The sequence below is a fragment of the Alnus glutinosa genome, chromosome 9 (genome assembly GCF_958979055.1).
Source record: "Alnus glutinosa chromosome 9, dhAlnGlut1.1, whole genome shotgun sequence".
NCBI classification, from domain to species: Eukaryota; Viridiplantae; Streptophyta; class Magnoliopsida; order Fagales; family Betulaceae; genus Alnus; species Alnus glutinosa.
In genome coordinates this window covers 18,560,454-18,573,458 of record NC_084894.1, presented here as the reverse complement: position 1 = coordinate 18,573,458, position 13,005 = coordinate 18,560,454, and the positions used below count along the sequence as shown (strand labels likewise).

The window sequence follows — 13,005 nt, the reverse complement described above, 5'->3', positions numbered from 1 at the left end:
TTACCCAGATCCTTAGGTGGATCCTGTTGACAATACTTGAGGCTAGCTTGCCTCCATTTTGTGGATTGCCGTGTTCCAGTCCTTTATTATATTATCATGAGAACGATATTTATATTTCCGTTGGTGTGTATTAGTTATACTCTAGTTATTTTGGCTTGTAAATTATATATGCCTTGTGTGGCACAAATACTATCTTATGTATAATTATTCAGTTACACTTTATATATCTATGTTGAGGTATTTCAATTAGAAGCTCTGATGTGTTATTCCAAGTCTATTGGATAAATATACATTCTGCTACCAATTTAGAACTCTGATGATGTCGTAACGTCACGTGAAAATCGTAAAAAATTTCACTTATGCTTTTTGTAAAAGCGGGACGTTACATGTAACTAACTTTGTCTTCTGAATAGTGAATTTCTTGAGTTTAACTGCTCCAGAGTGATTTTTCTCTTGATAAGAGTTGCACTATTGATCACACACACATTAATAGGTGTCTTTTATATTTTTCAAGCCGGAAGCTGGACAAATAGAGGGGCATGTGGAGAGATGATAGAACATCCCGGGATGCGCATGAAGAGCAACGTGGAACAAGTCATGTGGGGAAGTGTCCTGCTAACATGGCTAAGACATGTGAAGACCAGTAAATAGGGGTGGGCATGGGCCAGATCGAGACAGATTTTACTATTTTTCGAAACCCGGCCCGTAGTGAATGGGTTTGAAACTCTGCTTCCGCAACCCGCACATTTAAATGTCAATTCGTTGGGTTTTGGGTATCATGGGGCGGGCAGGTATTCCGGATCTGTTTTGCTATTGTTCAGCACTGCCCATTCTGGCATTTTGAAACATGGTTCAAACGTTTCTGACGTTTTGAAACATGGTTACTATGATGTTCCAGCCATTTTAGAGAGAGACTAAAATATATTTTGGCTGGAATTGGAAAGAATCACATCAAGCCATTTTCGCAAATAGGGTTACAGTGTTGTTCCAAGCGTCAAGCCATTTTTGAGAGAGAGAGAGAGAGAGAGAGACCAGACTTAAGGAAAAACCCAAATTTCATAAGACCTGGAATATATTTCGGCTGGAATTGGAAAGAATCACCCCATGCCGCTTGATCTTCGAGATGGGGATGAGCCGTTTGCAAAGTTGAGATTGAAAGGAGATGAGTTGTGCGGTTAGGTCTGATTTTAAGGTTTTACTGTTGGGGGCAATATGAATCATTTGATGGTTTTCACTTTTCAGCGTATCACGGATTCACGGTATGTAATGTAATTAATAGTGTCCTTGGGGCGGGGCAGGTTTGTAGATTCGAAAAAACCCACTTCTGCAATCCGCCCTGTAATTCACAGGTCAAATTCTATAGTACACGCATAATACAATTATCACCTAATATCTGCAAATTTCAAGTTAGGGCAGCGCAGATTTGCGGATACGGATGGATTTTACCCACTCTTACCAGTAAATGTGGGTTGAGTTGTTGGGTTGTTTAAGTTTGAATTTAAAGCACTGTGATGAGATTCTAATGAAACCGAATTGTGTGCTTCAATTGGGAGAGTTTGAATTTTAAAGGTTTAAATAGGAGAAAGGGCTTTTAAGGATTTCTTGGATCATTTTAGCTAATTTTGCTTAGCAAATTGAGACGCATTGGCTACATCGAATTAGGTAGAAAATTATCCTTTTAACATCTTGATTTTCTTGTAATCAAAACCATTCAACAAATACAACCCTATTTCATTATTCATCCATACATCTCTCTTCTACACTTCCATTCTACTACAAGTACAAGCTTTAATATCAAAAAAATAGATGCTAGAAATCACATTATTATTCCACAACTATCACATAATGCTGGTATGACAATCTCAATCGACCCTTCAATTAATTTTTTTTTTCTTTTTTTAATAAGGATTAATCCAAAGGTTAGTTGAGACGGGCATATCAATGTTGTGAAATAAAAATGTAATTTCTAACATTACTCTATCAAAAATCAAGGAAAAAAAACCCAGCGAGCTTCATAAATCTGTGTTGCCTATATGTCTGGTGTGGCTGAGAAGACAATCATGGCTATTACTAACTATAACAAGATGGTGCTCTTAATCGGTGTTGCCTATGCTTCTAGTGATGTGGCTGGAAAGACAATCATGGCTATTGCTAACTATACCAAGCTGGTGCTCTTTATCTGTGTGGCCTATACTTTCAGTGATGAGATGGTGGCCATTCAAGAATCCTGCGAATATAAATGGGTTGAGATTCAGAAAGCATATGCATATGCAAGTAGAACTTGCAGTGGGGTAATAAGGGATGGAGAGCATGAAATGGAGCAAACAACCATTAAACTGATAGATATAGAGAAGCATATGTACTTGGATGTAGCACCAATCCTAAAATTCTGATCTGAAGTTGTAATGAGACTTATGTCTGAGCAATTTCCTTCTCATACTGAATGGGTGTTAGATCGGTCTATAAGACACTATCCTATGTAATTGGAAGCGCCTTAGAAAAAAAGATTGGTCTAAGGCACTGCCTGAGAGCAGATTTAAAATTTCAATAAAACCACATCTATTTGGTGAAGAAAAGCAACAAAACAGTATATTTCGTAGTGGACCATGCGAAGGTTGTTCATAGGTTTGCAGGATCTTTCTTATGTATATACAGCCATAATTACATGTGCCATGTTGTGTTGGGAAAACCTTGAACTCCAGGGTTTCTGGCTACTCCAAACTATTCAATGTGAGCACAATTACGTATGTATCGTATTATGCTGGAATAATCTTGTGTTCATTCAAAACAAAAAGAAAAATAAAATCAGGGTACTCCGGATGAAAAATGAACAAAGGCATGGTCTGTTTCGCATTAACTTGTGAAATTCATGATTGACAAGAAAAATAACAAACTTCTCCACAGAATTCAATTCTCATTCTAACTTGACAAGAATAAGAACATTCTGTTCCAAAAAGTCATCACAAAAACAACCCCTGTACCTAGGGCACTCTGATTCAATTCAAACCAGCTCGCCGGCCATCAAAACAAGCAACCCACTAAAACGCATCTTCCTGTATCAAAGAATTTTTCACTTCTTAGACCAACATGGAAATAGTTCAATTGTTCTAAGTGCCCTTAAGAGGGTAGCCGTAATGACACATGGATCAACTCTATAATTGTACAACATTTAATGTGTTACCTGACTATATTATACCCTTCTAATCAGCACATTTTGAAGGTCCTAGCCTGCCTTTGTCTCAGTTACTTTTCTCTCTGCCAAGGCATCCTGAGCTTTTATTTTCTCAGGGACAAAATCTACACAGAGACAAGGGTCATGCACTGCACACAACTAATAGCAGAAACTGAAGAAAAGTTTAGACATCTCATATTCAAATAAAAAAATCTTTCACTGAAAAGCATACAAATACCTGAAAGAAAGTCGTATCTCCTCCTTTTAGAAACGACTAACGCTGAAACAAGAAAGAACCAATTCGATAAATATTGAATAAAATACAACATCAACTTGCAAAAGGTTACTATAGTTTATGGTAATTAAACTTTGAAAGGGTCTTTGAAAACCCATGTCAGTATTGATGGTTAATATCAATCAGAAGCAACAAGCAATTCTCTGAAATTTCAGTTTTCCAATAAACCAAAAGGAGCAAATGGTCTATTGATCAGTTCTCTGCACCATCGATATTACAAAAGTCAAGCTACTACAGCATTTACTTAAGAGTAATTCCTAAAAGCACAAAAGCCTCAATTTTCTTAGGTAGAACAAGTGAAAATATGAAACTATAATTAGCACTGCATTGACAATGAATTTCCTTCCATTAATCACGAACCAAACCCATGAGAATGTATAACAAGTATAGCCAAATTCAATGAAAATTAATGAATCCCATTTAACTACTTCATTGATTAAAACAATCAAGATCACCAACCCCGGTTATATAGCATCAATCCATACATCAAAGTCCAACAAATGCACTAAAAAAGATCTACTGAAAACCAATCAATGACAACCATAAATAATACAAATGTGCAGCACACAGCAAAAAATTAAAAGCAAAAACGATATAATTAATCAAAGTTCACCCAAATCTTCAATATTTCTAGGGCCATGTGATCATCGAGCAAGAAAGTACAAGCTATATATGTTGCTTAATTAACACAAACATTGAAAAAGAAAAGATAGACACATTACAAAGGTGCTTGTAACCCAGCGTTTTTTTGCGGTCCTGAACACAACACACATGTGCATCTTTTGTAAATTGCTCGAGAAACTTATCCTGCAACCCATTGAAGTAAAACCCATAAATACCACATTTGTTTTCTACAGCCAAAAACAAAAAATTGAAAACACGAACATTGTAATTAGCATGAAACTTAGGCCCCGTTTGTTTCGACATAAAACATTTTCTGGAAAAGGTTTTCACTTTTGAGTGTTTGGAACGGCTGAAAATCTTGATCAAACCAAAAACGTTTTCGGTTGACTAAGGAAAAGAAGCTTCACGAGGCATAAAATAGTTTACGCTTCTCATTTCCATAAACCATTTCCACCACTCTCCCTCACCTTACACACACAAAGGCCCTCTGATTCTCAGACTCTCTCTTCTCTCTCCCCTTCCGCAGCTCCTCTTCGCCGTCACTGTTGGGGTTTTTGCGCAGCAGCCACAGCTCCATCTTTGCCCCTCTCTCTCATTTTTGCACGTAGTACTCTCGTCTCTCTCTCGCACCCAATTATCATATAGTTTTATGTTTTATCACATGAACATGATAGAATAAAGGTTTCAATTAACTAAGTGCATAACATAAGAAATAGCTACAAATATGAAATACAGAAGTGTTCTTTTTGGCATGTTACATTTTAGATGTGCATGGGAGCTCATCACCTTTGCATATAATCTAACCAAGCATATCTTTTAGATTCCATTTGTCATGATTTCAGGAATAAAAAATAGAAGATACAATCTATTTCATCATACTACATAGAATAAACAAACAACGAAAAATTGTTATCTAAATTATCCTATAGAAAATAATTTTCGTATGAGATAAATATATATCATGTTCTATTTTCTTTTCTTTAAGAATACATATGATAGAACACAAATGAGTTGGCAAAAGGGTGAGAAAACTTCACCGAATCATATGTTAATCATATTGTATCAGTGTTCAAAAGATTCTGCCATATTCTTTATCTAGAACATAGAAGATTAAACTTATTGCGAAAGATTTTTTTAAAAAAATAAAAAACTAATTAATATCATTATTTTCCAATAAGGTCAAAAAATTTAAAGTCATATTTTTATATCTAAGACATACCGAAACATGATAAAAAAGTATAGACTATGTTAACTACGTACATTCCTAACAAACTAGTACAATAATTGCATAGTTTGCATGCAAAAATTAAGTGATTTAAAAGAAGTTGTAGGTTCTGGAAAATTTTATTAAGAATATGCTTTAATCCATCTAATTTAGTTTTTGGGCTTAAAAGGTGTTTTATTTAATTAAACCCAAAGTAATTTTTTTTTTTTTTGATAAGTAATTAAAAAGTATTTAGTGAGTTTTGGCCTATTTAGTAGGTTTTGGGCCATATCATTAGTCTTAGTTAGAATAGGCCCAATCAAACTTTTTTTTATCTTCCCCAAGAGAAATTAAATTTTTAGAAAGTTCAACCAAAATTTTAGAAAAAATTTACGTAAAGTAGACACATAAAAGACCTTTTTTTTATTTTTTATTTTTTATTGCGAAAACAAGTGTCTTTTAAATAAATAAAGAGGGAAAAGTGTATTTATGCCAAAACCTAGTTTCTAGAAAAATATCTCCTTAAATTTGGATTAGGAAAAAAAAAGAAAAAGAAAAAAGAAAAAAGAAACTAATTACTAGTCTTTTAGAAATAAATAAAACACAACTCCTAAGAAGGGGGAAGTCCGAAAAAAGGCCAATTAGTCAATTCTAACTAGGATAGAGTAGCAAGTTTGATTAATTACTACGTAAACTTGTGGTTCAGGCTAGTAGTCAGATTCTATTAGCAGCTACAAAAGGTAAGGTCGATTCTTTACCTCTTCTCAAGTACTTTCATTGCATGCTTTTAAATTAAATGCCCTTTACTGCCTTATATAATGCTTATGTGATATTACTTGTATGGTTTACATGAAATGTGTCAGATCGTGAGTTGTCATATCACCAAAAATCAAATGGCGTTAAGGGAGACAAACTCAAGTCTTTTATAGACCTCGACACCGTGCCTAGCGGGCCTGTTTTTAGAGCGGTCGCCAGAAGCAACATTGTGTCCCAACAATCCTTTCCTCAAGATGACGCTCCCGCAAATCGATGCCATGACATCCTAGCTCAGATACCATTTGTAGAACCGTGAGTTGTCATTTCACCTAAAAGCAATTGGTGCTAAGGAAGACAAACTCAAGTCGTTTATAAACCTCAACATCTCGCCCAGGGAGCCTGTTTTTATAGCGGTCACAGGGAGCAGCATCGTTTCCCAACAAAATGTCTTTCATAAAAGAGTTTTCAACTTGAAAAATTATTTCAAGTCACTCAATTCTTTTGGGTACAATTTTTATTTTTAGAAAGTTTCCAAATCTGGAAATATTTTATTCAAGGAAAGTTCCGATTAAGGAAAAATTTAAGATAAGACAAATTGAAAGAGAAAACCCCCTTCCTACACAAAGCTCTAAGAATTACAAGAGAAGAAAATCGAAAAGAGAAAAGTTTTATTAGAGAAGGACTTGCGTAAGGAGGAGCTATTTTGGCTAAGAGATTCAAAAAGAGACGGCTCAGTACCGGCACTGAGATGGAAGCGCAACCCACTAAAGGACATTAGAGAAGGTGTGGCCCATCACCATCACCAAGCTAAGGCTAGCAATTTTTGACATGACCGCCAACCTAACACTAAATTACTGGGTTAAGTTGAAGAGTTTGACCCGTTTAATTAAATAAGTCGGGTTAAGTTGACTTATATAGTCTTATAGTATACCTTGACACGACCCGAACCCGACACACGACATTGAAGCTGACAATTTTTTACACAACACGTAAACCGAACACAAAATTAGCAGGTTAAGATTGAGAGGTTTGGTTTGTTTAATTGGCTTAGGGTTGACCTATATAGTGTACCCATATCTTGACACAACCCCAACCAGATACGCGAACACAAATTGCCACCCTTACACCAAGTTGAGTGCACCTAAAAAAGTTAATCAGTTGGCCCAGAAGGCATGTCAGTGAATCAGTGATCATGGTTTGTTGTCTTGATCACAAGTATCACACAGCCCTAGCATACAGGGCGTAATAGTGTGCGATAAGCCATACTAAAAGAAAAGTATAAGCTTAATTTTCAAACATAAAAGTAAAGGAAATATTTCCCTAAATGTGATTTCAAAGAACATAAGGTTTAAAGAAAATGAATTTAAAACCTAATTGTTTTCTTGGCAGGGAATTTAGTTTACTGAGCCATTCCACTAATTTGATATTAATATTTTCCACATCATTTTGAAGATTATGAACAAACAGCAAACAATAGTCAGTTAAACTGAAAATGTTTCCGACGCCAAAACAAACGGGGCCTTAGCTCAAATTCAGGAATAAAAGAAGAATCAATAACAGAAAGATACCGTAGCTTTGTTGATGAGATACAGGGCCTCCTGGGTTATGCGCAAACCGGAGTCTTCGCTCCGAACGATAGTCTTGATACGATTCATTGGAAACCTATGCATCTTCGCGTCATTTACCTCTTTCTCTCCAACTCCTTCTTCTTCATCAACGACGTCGTTTACCTCTTCCTCTCGTCGTTTTTGTTTGCCTTTCTTGGATGCGGTGCTATCGGCTTTCTTGGTTGTACTTGCGCTTTTGCTTCGCTCTTGTTCTTCATCTATGCTGGAAGATGGGATCGATATGATGTCGTTGACGGTGCCATTGCAAGTCTTGTTATTCTTTTCTGGGTCGTTTTTCGTGGTGCTGGTATTGTTTTTCTTGTTGGGTGTTTTTGTGGATTTGGTTTCTTTCCTCTTTTTCTCTGCTGTGGGTTTTTTGGAGGAAGCCATTGTCTTCAGTTTCAGACTTCTGCCAATGCATGCGCTCTCAGATTTGGGGGAATTTAGTGAGGCAATAAAGAAGAAGAAAGGATGGTTTCCGGGCCTTTTCTAGGTTGTTTGGGCCTTTGGTAGCACGTTTTCATTGAAAGGCCTAATGTGTTTATTTTTTCAAAAAAACAAAAAATTTGACAAGAATCTTGTACTTCAAAAAAAAAAAAATATATATATATATATATATATATATATATAATATTACATCTTTTTCACATTTTATTTTCAAATCAACTATTAGATTTGTAAGACCCACATTGAGTCTCACAAATTCAATTTTAAATTTTAAATTTTGTTGTATGAGATGTATAAAGAATGTATGTATATTATTTCTTGTGCTTAAAAACATGGAAAAAAAAAAAAATACTGAAGAACTAATTTGACTTTTATCAAAGTTATCTTTATAAATTTTTTTTTTTTTAATTTTATGAATAATGATTTTTTAGCATCAGAGGAAAGCTCACTTACACGAAAAGTATACAAGAAAAGCAACCACCTTACATTGGTCAAAAATCTAAGAAGTTAAACAAAATCTACAAGATTAGAATAATGGAAAGATACAGCTCAATTTAAAAGGGCACTCAAAAATGAGGATTTCTATTGAAGCATACTTTACTTGCGGTCCTCGAAAAGACGTCGATTTATTTCTCTCCAAATGCTCCACATAAGTAAAGTAGAGATGACTTTCCAAATGGTTGTTTTAGATTGTCGACGTCCTTGTGTCTTCCAACACTAAAGTAGCTCTACAATAGTATTAGGCATGACCCGCGAGACTTCGAATAAAATAAGAACCACATGTCATATCTCACTAATGAACTCGCAATGGATGAGTAAGTGGTTTACCATCTCCTCGCTCTTCTTGCATGGGCAACACCAATTGACAAGGGAGATCAATAGTCTAAGAAGTAGATGTCATGCCCTTAGATTGACAAACATTAAATATCAAGTTATGAATTATAACATTGACATTGTGAATTTTAATTGAGTTTGATTAGCGGTAGATATCGAAGCTCTACCTTACTTCTTATTATATCTCATTAATATGTTTATCTCGTCTCACTCATCTCGGTTATTTAGGAAAATCTTTTTAAGCATAATTTACCAATCATCGTGGGAATGATCCCGTATTTGCCTGCCATACTATTGTTTTGATTTTGTGCACTTGCGAGTAAAATGTACAAGTATTTACCTATTTATTTAAGTAGATATTTGCACAAGTTTTTTGCACCATGCTTAATGTTTACCAGCCACAAAGAAATGGTATCTTCTCCTAAAGCTATTGATTTTCCTAAGCAACGAGTTAAGTATGGTATCTACTCTAACCCTTTTTCTTCCTTGAAGGATTTAGCATGGTATCTACTAAGTTGTTCTTCAAGAAAGCATATAAAACTATAAAAATCGGTAAACACTCTCAGATTGGAACATGGTATCAATTCTCGTTGCCTTTATGTTGATTAATCCAAGAATATGTAATAGGGTTATTTCGTTACTCTATTATGCTAGGACTCGGTCATCCAAATTGACATAAATAACAAATTCATACCACAAGCCTATGTTAGCCAAACACAAACATGCGAGGAATTCAATAAACTAGAATTAATCAAATTAAGCATCAATATATGAATTGTAACAAGACAAATTGAAAAACTTAAATATACATGATTAGGGCTTCAATCGAGCCCTATTTAAAATATTAATTACACATAATTTGGATGGAAATCATCTTGAGTTGCCTTTGATTCTTTCCCAAAGCTTGTATGTTTCTTCTTCAAAGGTTAGAGGCATATTTATAGAGATTAAAAGAGCTCTAGAAACCCTAGGATAGGAGACTGAAAATACAATCCAAGAAGGAAAAAGATTCCAAATTCGTTTAGATTTGCGGTCTTTTATTGCAGGGTCATTTTGGCATAGTAAACATCCAAATTAGAAAAAACCTATTTCAGACATATTTGTTTCTTTTTGTATTAGCTTTCTAATGCCGCTAATTTCACCACAATCCGATATTAGGAAAAAAAAAAAAGTTATGATTAAAATACAAGAAATGTGCTCATTCTAGATTCTTTCCAAAAAAAGTTATGATTTTGCCGACTTCTCTTTTCTTAAATTCAAAATTGATTTGGAGTTGAATATTTCCAAAAGTGAGTTTCGATCTAATCTTGGAATTTGATAGATTTTCTTCCAAAACCTGTAAAATACAAGAAAATACAAAAATAATACAAAACATCAAACTATAAACAAAACTAAGAGATTAACATATGTGAATTAAGGGGCTTGAATGTATAATATTCAACACTTATTAAGTTGCATGTGTGATAACATGTATTGATGAAAGATTGTGAAAAAGCATGAGATGGAAGTTAGTGAAGTTGCATGTGTGATAACATGTATTGATGAAAGATTATGAAAATGGCATGAGATAAGTTGCATGTGGGATAACATAAACATAAAGCACGAAAGTGTGGAAGCACTAGAATAATGAGAACATGAACACTAAATGATAAGTCTTGGGGTTGAAGCCTTGCAAGCAGAACAAGAGTAAGACCAGAGAGTTGATACTCTTGGTATCAGAAACAGTAGGACTAGTGAGTTGGTGCTTCTGGCACCAAAGAGTTGATGCTCCTAGAAACAATAAGCTCATAGAATTGATGCTCTTGACTTCGGAGACAGTAAAACCAGAGTGTTGATGCTCCTGGCAATAGAAACAAGTCTTGGGGTTGAGGCCTTGCAGGCAATGAAACTAAGATGATAGAAACAAGTCCTGAGGTGGAAGCCTTGCAAACAAAGAATAATGAAACTAAGATAACAGAGACAAGTCCTGAGGTGGAAGCCTTGTAAGCAAAGAATCAATGGAATAGAACTAGAGCATATGTATAGCATGATAATGTACGATATGTTTATGATGATTCAATTGATGACAATAGTTTGTATGCGTAGAGATGCCTGTATGTTTGTGATATATTGTGAAAACCAATGTGTATTATACTCCTGAGTTGGTGAACTCATACTTTCACCTATGTGGACGTGGCTGACACAACGATTGTGTAGATGCTAATGCTTTAGCTGCAGGTACCGCAGACGTCAATGAGGACCCTGTGGCACTATACTTGGGATATTACAATTGAAGCTCTTCTCTTGGGTCGTAGGTTGGTTGGACTCGGATAGTCCACTTTTGTTAGTATTTTGTATATGGCTTGTGTCGTATGTGACACATAGTCTGTACCGCCATTCTTTTAATGTATACAATGCTTTAATTAAGATTTAAACAAATATACAATTAATTATATGGCTTTGTTGTTGTAATAACATTTGTTAGTTATGAGATTTAATCTCTACTGCATAGATGTTGTACTCTGATATATCAGGTACATGTTATGGGACATGTATTATGAGTTGGCTGGGTAACTAATCGTCTTGCCACTGTGCAATTCCATTTTGTAAAAAAAAAAAAGGGTCGTCACATGCCGGTAGAGTTGAAGTCGAAGAAGAAAGAGCTGATGGAGGAGCGGAGATGCTAATAAGGGTATATTGTGGTGCAGAGACGTCACGGTGGATAGGTTGAAGGTGAAGAATGAGGTTCTGAAGAAGAGGATGATCCCCCGTTCTCATTCGGAGATCGATCCTACAACCTTGAAGTGTCAAGAAGAAAAGGGTCTTCTACAATCAACTACTCAACATGTAAAGTTTCAAAGATAAATGGAGACCATGGCGCACAAAGATGAAGTTGATGTATTTGATAAAAGGTCTGAAAGAGTGGCAAAGAATAAGAACAACTTTAGAGCTTCCTCAAAGCACTGCTAGTGTGGGGTGTGGGCTAAGCCCACACTGGCAGTGCTGCCTCCAAAAGAAGAGAAGAACCGAGTTTAGAAACAAGGCTTTGGCCAATTTGCTTTGGTAACATAAAAGAGTTGGAGGAATCTCTGTTTTGGTTAACTTACCAAATACAGAGTAATTGTTCTCGTTTATAGCTACAGGTGCAGAGAGTTGCTTACAAGGAGTTTAGAAACTAAAGGAAATAAAAGAGAAAGCCTTCTTCTTCTTCTTTTTTCTTCACATATAGTACTACATGTAAACACAAATGTAGAAAGTGAGAGACTTCAGCGTGAAACCAAGAGCTTGAAACTAGGAGCTTTTGTCACGAGAAAACAGGAAAGTAGTAGCGTCAAAAGCAAAAAACTAGGAGGGCAGCTTGGCGTGATTCACAGGCGGTATATAGCCTATGAGACCTTGAATGGTGGCTGATGATTCATTGTGAGATGTAGCCTTTAACAGTCTCCATAAACTGATATATGTCACATTCAACCGCATTGAACTACCATTTTGTTCTAAAAAAGAAATGATATAAATACATGTCCTACACATCTCATTTTCAAATTCACCATTAGATTTATAGAACCCACATTGGATCCCACAAATTTAATAGTGGATTTAAAACTTGGTTATATGTAGATGTATATGGGATGCATGTGTATAATTTTTCCAAAAAAAAAATTCCCCTAGGGAATCTAGTTACATCAGACGAAATATACAATTTTTTAAACATTAAATGATGTAAATACACTCAAATAAAATATATATATATATATATATATATACAAAAACTAGATATAAATATAAAAATAAAAATAAAAAAATAAAAAATAAAAACTCAAACTTAAAACTTTTTTTTTAAAAAATTAATATATGTGGTCATCGAACCACCCCTAAGGGGATTGACCACCCCCAAAACTCATAAGGGGTAGCTAGTTCGAGCTTCGATTCCTCATTGAGTAAGAGGAGAATTAGACATGTGCATTGTATGATTTGATGAACTACTTTCTTCTACACTTAAGCATGACAGTGCGTCATAATTATTTGTGGCTAAGTTGCTTACTTCTTGAGCTAGTTCTTCAAGTACTTTCTGTTGATTCTCTTGAGC

At 35.2% G+C, this 13,005-nt stretch overlaps 1 protein-coding gene across 2 annotated transcripts; it reads right to left on the bottom strand.

Annotated features, from left to right (window-relative positions):
• Nucleotides 1-1,710: 1,710 nt before the first annotated feature.
• On the bottom strand, nt 1,711-8,126 carry LOC133876986 (DNA polymerase II subunit B3-1). 2 transcript variants are annotated; one of them, XR_009901629.1, is made up of 6 exons: nt 7,620-8,126; nt 4,190-4,274; nt 3,411-3,452; nt 3,182-3,297; nt 2,982-3,053; nt 1,711-2,227 (listed from the first exon to the last, which is right to left on the bottom strand). XR_009901629.1 is itself a non-coding variant. In XM_062315219.1 (5 exons), exons 1-4 carry the CDS (start codon nt 8,046-8,048, stop codon nt 3,224-3,226), a joined length of 630 nt encoding a protein of 209 aa, XP_062171203.1. In that variant the 5' UTR covers nt 8,049-8,126; the 3' UTR covers nt 2,828-3,053; nt 3,182-3,223. The 2 variants fall into 2 exon arrangements, 1 of the variants encoding a protein (XP_062171203.1); XM_062315219.1 differs by lacking the exon at nt 1,711-2,227 and having other exon boundaries at nt 2,828-3,053.
• Between the last annotated feature and the right edge of the window lie 4,879 nt (nt 8,127-13,005).